Genomic DNA, 10,383 nt, shown 5'->3' with positions numbered 1-10,383 from the left:
TTTTTTTTTTCCTCTTAAAAAAAAAAACCTCAAAAAAGCATCGGGGAACAGATTAGGAAGAGCACACGACTAAAAGGGAGTCCGAACCGATGATTCAAGAAAGAGGGGCACATGCATGGTCCATCGTAGTCAACAAAGAAACTAAAAAAAAAAAAAATCAAAAATCAAAAATTGATGCCGGCTGACATCAAGGGGCTGAGTCTGATTGACGGTTTGCATTGCCATACATTGTTGGACTGTTAGTGTCCACTGTCCACTGTCCACCGTGCCACCGGAAAAAAAAAAAAAAAAGATCAAAGATAAAAAGTACATTGGGTACCGCCCGCTAATGAACCAATCAGAGGGAGAGTCTGCCGCGGGGTATTAATGCAAACAATACCAACAGATGCAGTGATAGAGAGATAATGCCAGTTTTGACTCACAAAACAGTCACAGCCCACTCTGCGTTGATGCCCAGTTCTGCCTATTCCAAACTTACTAAGTTGTAGTTTTTTTTTTTCTCTCATAGACTAGGTAATATAATGGAAGTGGGGCAGAAGACGGGAAAATCAAAATGAAAAATGAAAAAAATAAAAAATAAAACTCAAGAAGAGAAGAAAAAACCAAGGTCAACCCAAAGCCAGCCCAAGAGCGGGCAAAGTCAAGTTCTGGATTGGACTCCGCCGTGAAGATTTTTGCGCTGGTCCCGCAGTTGTCTGGTGGGGCAACAACCCCCTCCATATCCAATAATACGGATGACTCGCCAAGGGTTTGAGCCCGCCGGCGTAATTCGCCTGCTCGCTTGCCCCTCCATATAAGGATTTCCCCTCCTCCCCCTCCCACAAATTTTTTTTTTCTTTCCCTCCCTTGTCCGCATCAGTACGTATATCTTCCCCTCCCTCCTACTCTTCCCTCCTTTCCTTCTTCATCCTCTCTCTAACTTACCTTTTTGTTCAGCACCTCTACGCGTTAAGCCGTAGTATCTGAGCATCTTCCGAGACCTTTATTTCTTTTAATAAAAGTTCATCACATCTACCGTCACAATGGGGTACGTTTTTTCCTGGATGAAGATTTTTTCATCGTCATCATCATCATCATATCATCATCGTCTTGATCGAGATGTGATGATTATCATCAAGAACACTGGCTAACAATCTCTCAACAGTAAGGAGGACAAGACTCATCTTAACATCGTCGTTATCGGCCACGTCGATTCCGGCAAGTCGACCACCACTGGTAAGCACCTCACCACCCATATCATATACTTCAGGCTTTGGATACTTACAATTGTTAGGTCACTTGATCTACAAGTGCGGTGGTATCGACCAGCGTACCATCGAGAAGTTCGAGAAGGTAGGATCACTCTCAGGTCACACATCCAAGATATCATACTAATAAAGATATAGGAAGCCGCCGAGCTTGGCAAGGGTTCCTTCAAGTACGCCTGGGTGCTGGACAAGCTGAAGTCCGAGCGTGAGCGTGGTATCACCATCGATATCGCCCTCTGGAAGTTCGGTACCGCCAAGTATGAGGTCACCGTCATCGATGCCCCCGGTCATCGTGACTTCATCAAGAACATGATCACTGGTACCTCCCAGGCCGATTGCGCCATTCTCATCATTGGCTCCGGTACTGGTGAGTTCGAGGCTGGTATCTCCAAGGATGGCCAGACCCGTGAGCACGCTCTGCTTGCCTTCACCCTCGGTGTGAAGCAGCTCATCGTTGCCCTCAACAAGATGGACACCTGCAAGTGGTCCGAGGACCGTTACAACGAGATCGTCAAGGAGACCACCAACTTCATCAAGAAGGTCGGCTACAACCCCAAGGCCGTTCCCTTCGTCCCCATCTCCGGCTTCAACGGCGACAACATGCTCGAGCCCTCTCCCAACTGCCCCTGGTACAAGGGATGGGAGAAGGAGGGCAAGTCCGGCAAGGTCACCGGTAAGACCCTGCTGGAGGCCATCGATGCCATCGAGGCCCCCGTCCGTCCCGCCAACAAGCCCCTCCGTCTGCCCCTGCAGGATGTGTACAAGATCTCCGGTATCGGCACAGTTCCCGTCGGCCGTGTCGAGACTGGTGTTATCAGCCCCGGTATGGTCGTCACCTTCGCCCCCGCCAACGTGACCACTGAGGTCAAGTCCGTTGAGATGCACCACCAGCAGCTCAAGGAGGGTCTGCCCGGTGACAACGTCGGCTTCAACGTCAAGAACGTCTCCGTCAAGGAGGTCCGCCGTGGCAACGTTGCCGGTGACTCCAAGAACGACCCCCCCAGCGGCTGTGACAACTTCACCGCCCAGGTCATCGTCCTGAACCACCCCGGTCAGGTCGGCGCCGGCTACGCCCCCGTGCTGGATTGCCACACTGCCCACATTGCCTGCAAGTTCGCCGAGCTGCAGCAGAAGATCGACCGCCGTACCGGTAAGGCCACCGAGGAGAACCCCAAGTTCATCAAGTCCGGTGATGCCGCCATCGTCAAGATGATTCCCTCCAAGCCCATGTGTGTTGAGGCTTTCACCTCCTACCCCCCTCTGGGTCGTTTCGCCGTCCGTGACATGCGCCAGACCGTTGCCGTCGGTGTCGTCAAGGCTGTCGAGAAGGCCTCCGCCTCCTCCGGCAAGGTCACCAAGGCCGCCCAGAAGGCCGGCAAGAAATAAATGGGTTCATTTCGTGGGAAAACCGAGATGCCGTGATGAATTTCTGAAAAGGCTTATGAATGGTACTAGACTATGTAGTAAATCTACATAATGATTCAAACTATATCCACACGTAGTCGTATTTGTAGTCATAGAGCCTTTGATGGGTGCTGCCAGCCTTTGGCGGTGCATCTCACCACTTAACACATCTTTCATAGCTAAGATATGGGCAACCCAACTCCTTTACCATACAATCACATTCATCCAAGTACTCTTGTCTCATGTATCGGTAGTATCCATGCACTATATTCCTTGGATTCCACTGTACAGTAGTAGATGTAGGAGTTCAGTCATCGAATCCTATCCAACTGGCTATTCCTGAAAGACGCATAATCTTCAGTAAGATAACACCGTGACGGATGTTCAAGTGGTGTATACTACTGTAGATACTCATGCTTCAGTGAGTGTTTAATAATGCTTAGAATGTATGATAGTTATAACCCGGTCTTGATTGTTGTGGGACAGATATTGATGGTGTTGGTGACTATATATCTTGACGGCCGTATATGTCGAGTAGCAGCTTAGCAGTTACAACAATATTCTACCCAACTATACTAAGTACTAGACATATTCAACCAATATAACAGTCATCCAAACAAATACCGCCAATGATGATTCAACTCCAGTCTACTCAATCCCATATTCTTAACCGTCCTATATTGTACTCTTTACTCAGATGGAGAGTCATGGCACCATAGTCACGTGCACCCGGATCCGGAACCCCCCATAGTAAACCCACCCGCAGACCCGACCCAACATCCAACATCCATCGACATCCCATCTCTCCAATCATCACCCGCTCAACATGGCTTCACCATCATCAATCCAGGGCGCCATCCCCTGGCGCAGGTGCATTCGCCCGCAGCTCCGCCTCCCCACCCGCCGCCCCCTAACAACCAGCACGCCCCTCCGCCAAACCCACCCCCCAAACCCACTCCGCTCCAGCGCCGACACCCGCGCCCGCGAGCAAGCCCTCGCGCAGTCCCGCCGCTCCATCAGCCTCTCCGCCGCAGGCATCGCCGCCTGCGCAGTCGCCATGTACGGCGTGATCCAACTGGACCCATTCGGGCTGGAGACGCTCGACCCCAACACCACAACCACCACCACCAACAGCGACAGCGACAGCAAGAATAAAACCATGCTCGACGGCCCCCCAGGCTTCCCAGACACCAGCGCCAGCAGCCCCGCCATGATCCTGCAGGGCCCCGACGGCAGCACGCAAGTGGAAACCGGCACGAGCTCCGTGCCGCACTTCCCCAGCACGATGCGTCTCCCGACGCGCTCCAGCACCCTCCAGCCAGGCGACGCGCTCCCCGCATCGGGCGACGACGGCGCAAGCGAAGAATACCAGCTGCTGGGCCTCGGCATCCGCACCGTCTCCTTCCTGCGCATCCAGGTCTACGTCGTGGGCCTGTACATCGCCACGAAGGACCTCCCCGAGCTGCAGCAGCGGCTTGTGCGCACGGCCGTCAACCCGCCGAAGGAGGTGGACTCGCCGGCCGTCGTGCAGCCGACGACGGGGGCGGGGAGTGTCGCGTTCGCGACGAGCCTTGTGCCTGGGGAGCGGGAGGCGCTGAAGAAGCTGTTGCTGGACGAGGAGCGCGGGGATGCGGCTTGGAGCGCGGTGCTGAGGGAGGGCGGGCTGCGGATGGCGTGGAGGGTTGTGCCGACGCGGAATACGGACTTTTTGCACCTGCGGGATGGGTGGGTGAGGGGGTTGGCTGCGCGTGCGCAGAAGTATACTCTTTCGCCTCTTCCTGATACGTCTGACTCTTCTGGCGGGGGGAAGAAAGAGGGGGAGTTCAAGGATGAGTCGTTTGGGACGGCGGTTGGGGAGTTCAAGGCGCTGTTTGGGGGCGGGGGCGGCGGCGGGAAGAAGAGCGTGTCCAAGGGGCAGACGCTGGTGCTGGTGCGTGACGCGGATGGTGCGCTGGAGGGGCTGGTGCAGGCTGAGGTGGGGAAGTCTGGGATGCGGTTTTTGGGCCGTGTGAGCGATGAGCGCATTAGTCGGCTGGTGTGGTTGAATTATCTGGCTGGGAAGAATGTGTCCAGTGATGGGGCGCGTCGGAGTGTTGTTGATGGGGTGATGGGGGTGGTGGAGCGGCCTGTTGGGACCATTTAACTCTACTCTCTTTTACTCAGTTTACGGTCCGTCCAATCTTGTAACAATATTGATTCTATCTCAGCAAAGCCATGCTCTCAACTCGTATAACCAGTTAAATCTAGGCCAAGCATAGTATAAATCTAACCCCAAGCCAAGCATGGTAAAATCAATCAGAGGCCAAGTATAATTTAAGCAGCCCCAGCCGCCTTCAACAAAGCAGGCAGGTCCGCCTTCTTCGCCTGCAGATCGGAGTTCCCGCCGATATGCTTCTGCTGGATGAAGATGTTGGGGACGGTGCGCTGGGCGCTGATTTCCTGGAGGGCGTCTTGGATGGCGGCGCCGTCGTCTTCATGAGATAGAGTATTAGCGTTCTTATCTTTGATTCATTCACACAAGTGTATGTATTCCAGGACGGGAAAGACGAACCAATCTGGTCCAGCTCAACGGTCGTATACTTCGCGTTCAGCTCATTCAGCAGAGACTTGGAAGCCTTGCAGTAGGGGCAGTAGGATTTGGAGAAGACCACTGTAGTTACCATTAGCATTTGTTCATTGCATTCTTTAGCGTTTGTTCATTTCCCCTCCTCTTCTTCTTCTTCTTCTTCTTCCTCTTTTCACCCCTCCCCTTGACATCTTCCCCTCCATATAATAAACCCATAACCAAACAAGCAGGGAATAAACCCATATCCAAGCCAAGTAAAAAATAAAGCCATCCCAGCCAAGCAAGGTACATACCGACAGCATTCTCCTGAATCAACCCCTCAGCCTTAACCTTCGCAGCGGACATGATGGCAGGAGAAGTCGACGACGTGCCGAACAGGCGGGTAAAGATTGAGGTGAGGATTTTGGCGGTGTTCCTTAATTACTCCTTGAAATAAAGTAAAGGAAGAGAGGACCTAGGTAGGTGAGGAGAGGAAGGGGGGGGTTATATGTTGTGGCGGGGTGGGGTAGATCTGGTTCGTACTTCGTCGGTGGTTTGCTTGGTAAGGTTTGACATGGTTTAACTTACTTTGAGGGGAGAGGTCGGGATGGAGAAGATGACTAATGCGGGTGGGTGGAGGATGACGTGATCATTCTTTCTTAGATACCTGATACCTGAGGTGCTTGTGTGTGTGTCACGTGGTGGGCTTGGTTGGTTGGAGGGACGTTGTATACTTACCTGTCTATGTCTGTGTCTCTACCCTGCTCTCTATACTGCCTCTGGTCTCTGCTATCGTTACGCTGTATACTCCGTACTCCGTACTCTGTACTCGGTAAATGAATATATTGATCTATATCGACAATCTCAACAAATCAAATCAAATCAAGAAGAAAAAGAAGAACCATATTCCTATGGCAACACCACCGCTAACCATGCAACTAACAAAGAACAGTAGACTGGATGAAATAAATGAAGAAAAAAAAAATAATAAAAATGTAAAAGAAGTGAAAAGTAAAGAAGGGAAAGGAAAGGAAAAGAAAGGAAAAGGAGAGGCAAGAAGCAAGAAGCAAGAGGCAGGCAGAGATGTAAAAGGTAAAGAGTTAAAATGATAAGAGAGAAATTACATCACTATACAGCAACACCCCCTCTTCTTCTCCGGTTCGGGCGCAGTCACCACCGGGGGACTCCATCTGCTCGTCACCCCCGAGTGCGGCACCTCGTGCACCTTGGGCATGTGGCTGTATCCCGTTGCCGTGCTGACGCGTCCCAGGTCGGGGCTGCGCTGGGGGTCGGGCGAGGTGATGGATGGTGGGGGAGGGGGTGGGTGCTCTTTGGGTCTGGACTCCTTTTCTGTTTCTGCTTTCTCCTCAGGCCTCGTGTCCGCGGGTTCTTCTGGCTTCTCCGGTTTCTCCGCGTCGGGCGTTTTGTCAGGTGGCCCGTCTGGTCCAATGGCTAGCGGGGCAAACTCGCGGTCGTACGTCGTCGGCGTCTTGCCCTCCTTGGCCCACTGCTCTTGTTGGAGTCGGCGCGCGTGCGTCGGTAGCATCTGTTGATCGGGCGGTAGACGGGGATCTGGTTTGTACATGGTTGCCAGCCAGGGGGGATCCCCTTCGGGTCGGTTGGCTGCTGTGGTGGGACGGGACTCGCCCGACCGCGTCGTCGGTCGTGCCCCCGAGACTGCACGGCTGCGCGGGGTGGTCTTGCGGGTGCCGGCTGGCGCGGAGGTCTTGCGGGCGGTCGTCCCCGGCGTGTTTTTACCCGAGGTTTTCCGCGCAGTGGCACTCGATCCGCTGGGTACTCCGCGGCTGCCCGGTCGGCTGTGGCCACCGCTCAATGGACTGCCGTCGTCAGGGGGGCTCGACTCGCCAGCCGGGATCGGAATGCGAGACGCGCTCTTGTGCTGGCCCGGATGGCGGTACATGTGAGCGGCCGACTCCGTGACCTCCTCCTGTCGACGCAGGTCCCAGTCCCCGTCACGGGTGTTATCGTCATACATCCCCAAGGCCGACGCCCGCTCCTCCTGCAGATCGGGAAACGACTCGGTCGGGTCAGGGGGCGGGCCAGCCACCGAATACTCGCTGATGCCGCTGTTGCGATTGCGGGCGCGGGTGGACCGGCCGGACTCGTGGGCGCGTCGCTGGAACATCACAGCAGCCTGGTGCAGTTCCATGCTCTCAATACGGGCCAACTTGTCGCGGTGGATCCAGTTCTCGTGCTCGGTGTCAGGGCCATCCTTCATGTCACTGCGTCGCCAGGAGCCGCTGATCTGGCTGGTGTCGGAGTCGCGGACGTTGCTGCGGCTGCGATTGGGGGCGTCGTGGGCGTACAGGCCGGCCTCGCTGCCGTGTCGAGTGCGGCTGGCATCGCGACGGCCGCGATACTGTTCGTGGTAGGCGGCGCGGGAGAGGGAGGAGCTGCGGGAGCATTTGGAGGTGCGGTCGCGGTCGCGAGATTGGGAGGAACGGGACTTGGAGCGGCGGCGGGCGCTCTACGAGGATTAGTGGGGGGGATAGGAATGGGGGGTGGGGACGAGAATCGGGGGGAATGGTGCGTACATTCCGCCGAACAGGAACGGCGTAGTCCCATTGATTTTCATTGACAGGGGGAGACCAAGTATCGGTAACGGTGGTGGTGGTGGTGCCGGCCATACCGGCAGAGCCAGACCAGCTGACGGGGGAAGATATGGACCGAGCAGACAGGACGCCCTTCAGGCCATGCCAGAATGAATGGGTGATTGGTGGATATTGGCGAATGGAGACGTGCAGTCAAGGAGAGGTAGGTGATGTTCAATAAAGTTATAAAAAATAGTAAATAGAAATAGATAGGAAGAAAAGGAATCGTCAATCAAAGAATCGAGTAAAAGTAAGAGGAAGGAGTCAAAGATAATAAATAAATATAGAGAGGAAAATTGATAACGAGAGACTAGTGATTGATCCAACCGATGGAGAGAGCTGAGCTGAGCTGCGAGGAGAAGAAGAGAGAAAGAAGTGAGGAGAAGGAAGAGGGGAAGAAGAAAGGAAAGGAGGAGTTGAGTTTCAAACGAGCGTAAAAAAGGTGTGGCTGGACTGTGGCGGTTGTGAATCCAATAAGATTATTATTATATTATAATTAAGATAGTGATTGTGACTCGACAACAAGGCCAGATGAAGAGATATCCTCGAGTACGGAAAGACAAGGAGAAGAAAGAGAAAAAGAAGAAAGAAGAAAGAAGGAAAGAAAGGATTGACAGTAGTGAGTACTGAGTAGAGAGAGAGAGAGAGAGAGAGTCTGGACTAGTGAAGAAGGCTTGGCTGGTCCCAAAATACTCACTATTTATTATACTAGTCAGGAGAAGACTCCTTTTTACCATACCGAGAAGGCAGAATATCCCATGTGTTGCCTGATAGAAATTGACTTTCCCATGTGGACTGTCATATTCAACCTTCTATAAAGACGAGATTATAGCTGACATCTCACCTAATTCAACCAGATTAATCCGTATGAAGGACTTGAGGAGGGGGTACAAGGGACTGGACCTCCTGGGTATAATCCTACTATTCTCCAGTAAAGTCCCTTACTAGTCGGTACTAGGTCGAACAGAGACTAGTGTAGAGGGATGGCTGTCGGTGCTGTTTCTGGTGTCTTAAATGATACGTCTTTTGATCTACACTGGTACTTTGATTTGGTACCTTAGTATTTAGTACGGAGTAGATGAGATTGATTGTGATTAGCTACTCTCCTGATTGATAGTATACTATCTACCATGAGCTAGGTAGATACTAGGGCGAGTACGGTATCAACCATCCTATCAATCCATACTCCCTCCAACCACAAGTCCCCAAACAAATATGTATAACATGTTTAAAAAACAAAAAAAATATATATATGTATATAATACAAAAAAAATCACCCCACTCGATCCAACAACCCCAGCGCCGCCTGCGCCTCATTAATCAACGCCTTCCGCGCAGTCCTCGTCTCCGCATCCCCCGACGGCTCAATCCCATCCGCCTTGAGAATCACCTGCGCCAGGATCGTCTCGCTCAGCTTGCGGTTCTCGAACACCCGCGCTTTTTCCTCGGTTGGGGGAGAGCGCGCGTATGCCTCGCAGGGCGGGACGAGTTCCCGCCGGAGGTAGTCGCGCAGCGCTTCGACTTGGTCCCGGGCTGTGGGGTAGTTTTTGAGGTTGGGGGACGGGGGAGGCATTGTGCTGCTCCCGGTGGTGGTGGTCGGGGCAGGTCGGGCGGGTTCCGTTGGGACGGTGGTGGTATCTTTCTTGCCCTTCTCCTTGTCCTTCTTCGCGAGCTTCTTCTTGTTCTTGTTTCGGTTGCGGTTGCGGGTGCGTGTCTGCTGCTGCTGCTGCTGTTGCTGCTGCTCTGCACCGTCATTTGCAACCCCGCCAGCAGTTTTCGACCCCCCGACAGCAACATCAACATCCGACCCACTGGGCGTGCCCTCCCCCATCTCCACCTCCGAAACAACACACAACACTTCCGAATCCTGCTTCAAGCCCTCCGCACAACAAGGCACGGCATCCTTATGCAGAATCTCGCCCTTGTAGAGCAGCACGATGCGGTTGGGGTCGCGCGTGCGGGTGACCTCGGCGGCGCGCTTGCGCAGCTGCCCGACCGTCAGCGTGCCGTCGCTGATGGCGTAGGCCGGGAAGTGCAGCTCGTAGGTGTTTTTGCGGTGTTTGAGGAGGAGGGTGTCGGGTTGGTTGTCTCCGTCATCGTCGGAGGCGGAGTCGGCGGCGTAGCGGGTGCGTTCGTAGCGCGTGCCGGCTTCGTCGGGGGAGATGTAGCTGTAGTCGTCGGGGCTTATGTAGGGCGGGTTGTGGGGGACTGTTGTGTAGGGTGTGTTGTTGGTGTTGGGGGTGCGGCGGAGGAAGTTGGTGAGGGGGGAGTGCCAGGACATGGTTATGATTATTATGATGATGAGGAGGATGGATGCGAGGAGGATGGTAACGATGATAGGGATGGTAAGGGATGATGATTCGGATAGAAATAATAAGTAGGAATCAAGTGTAGAAAGAGACGACGAAGACGAAGTCAGCACCTGATTCAGAACAGATTGCCAACGGGGACGAATGTGCGCGGCCAGCGAGTCCAGGTACAGAGCGTACTTGTCGCCGAGTGAGGAGGATGATAAGCTCATGGGTTTTTGATTCCCTTTTTTTTTTGCCTTTTTTTTTATGGCTCCCTTTTATAT

The 10,383-nt window shown here is 53.4% G+C and overlaps 5 protein-coding genes across 5 annotated transcripts; 2 read left to right on the top strand and 3 right to left on the bottom strand.

Moving 5' to 3' along the window:
• Nucleotides 1-863: 863 nt before the first annotated feature.
• On the top strand, nucleotides 864-2,733 carry BDW47DRAFT_114598 (elongation factor 1-alpha). The gene is made up of 4 exons (XM_024814689.1): nucleotides 864-1,027; nucleotides 1,145-1,215; nucleotides 1,274-1,332; nucleotides 1,386-2,733. The coding sequence occupies exons 1-4, from the start codon at nucleotides 1,023-1,025 to the stop codon at nucleotides 2,631-2,633; spliced, it is 1,383 nt and encodes a 460-aa protein (XP_024667120.1). The 5' UTR covers nucleotides 864-1,022; the 3' UTR covers nucleotides 2,634-2,733.
• Nucleotides 2,734-3,463: 730 nt separating this feature from the next.
• On the top strand, nucleotides 3,464-4,822 carry BDW47DRAFT_114597 (chalcone isomerase domain-containing protein). The gene has a single exon (XM_024814688.1). It carries the CDS (start codon nucleotides 3,478-3,480, stop codon nucleotides 4,792-4,794), a length of 1,317 nt encoding a protein of 438 aa, XP_024667119.1. The 5' UTR covers nucleotides 3,464-3,477; the 3' UTR covers nucleotides 4,795-4,822.
• Nucleotides 4,823-5,735, bottom strand: BDW47DRAFT_114596 (glutaredoxin). Its single transcript, XM_024814687.1, has 3 exons — nucleotides 5,511-5,735; nucleotides 5,203-5,301; nucleotides 4,823-5,122 (listed from the first exon to the last, which is right to left on the bottom strand). The coding sequence occupies exons 1-3, from the start codon at nucleotides 5,560-5,562 to the stop codon at nucleotides 4,965-4,967; spliced, it is 309 nt and encodes a 102-aa protein (XP_024667118.1). The 5' UTR covers nucleotides 5,563-5,735; the 3' UTR covers nucleotides 4,823-4,964.
• Nucleotides 5,736-6,310: 575 nt separating this feature from the next.
• On the bottom strand, nucleotides 6,311-8,037 carry BDW47DRAFT_10252 (uncharacterized protein). The gene is made up of 2 exons (XM_024811887.1): nucleotides 7,752-8,037; nucleotides 6,311-7,684 (listed from the first exon to the last, which is right to left on the bottom strand). Exons 1-2 carry the CDS (start codon nucleotides 7,842-7,844, stop codon nucleotides 6,317-6,319), a joined length of 1,461 nt encoding a protein of 486 aa, XP_024667117.1. The 5' UTR covers nucleotides 7,845-8,037; the 3' UTR covers nucleotides 6,311-6,316.
• An 867-nt stretch (nucleotides 8,038-8,904) lies between these two features.
• Nucleotides 8,905-10,383, bottom strand: BDW47DRAFT_114593 (BAG family molecular chaperone regulator). The gene has a single exon (XM_024814686.1). It carries the CDS (start codon nucleotides 10,327-10,329, stop codon nucleotides 9,082-9,084), a length of 1,248 nt encoding a protein of 415 aa, XP_024667116.1. The 5' UTR covers nucleotides 10,330-10,383; the 3' UTR covers nucleotides 8,905-9,081.

Source organism: Aspergillus candidus (genome assembly GCF_002847045.1).
Source record: "Aspergillus candidus strain CBS 102.13 unplaced genomic scaffold BDW47scaffold_118, whole genome shotgun sequence".
NCBI classification, from domain to species: domain Eukaryota; kingdom Fungi; phylum Ascomycota; class Eurotiomycetes; order Eurotiales; family Aspergillaceae; genus Aspergillus; species Aspergillus candidus.
The sequence above is the reverse complement of the archived record's forward strand: the minus strand, read 5'-3'. Positions and strand labels throughout refer to the sequence as shown.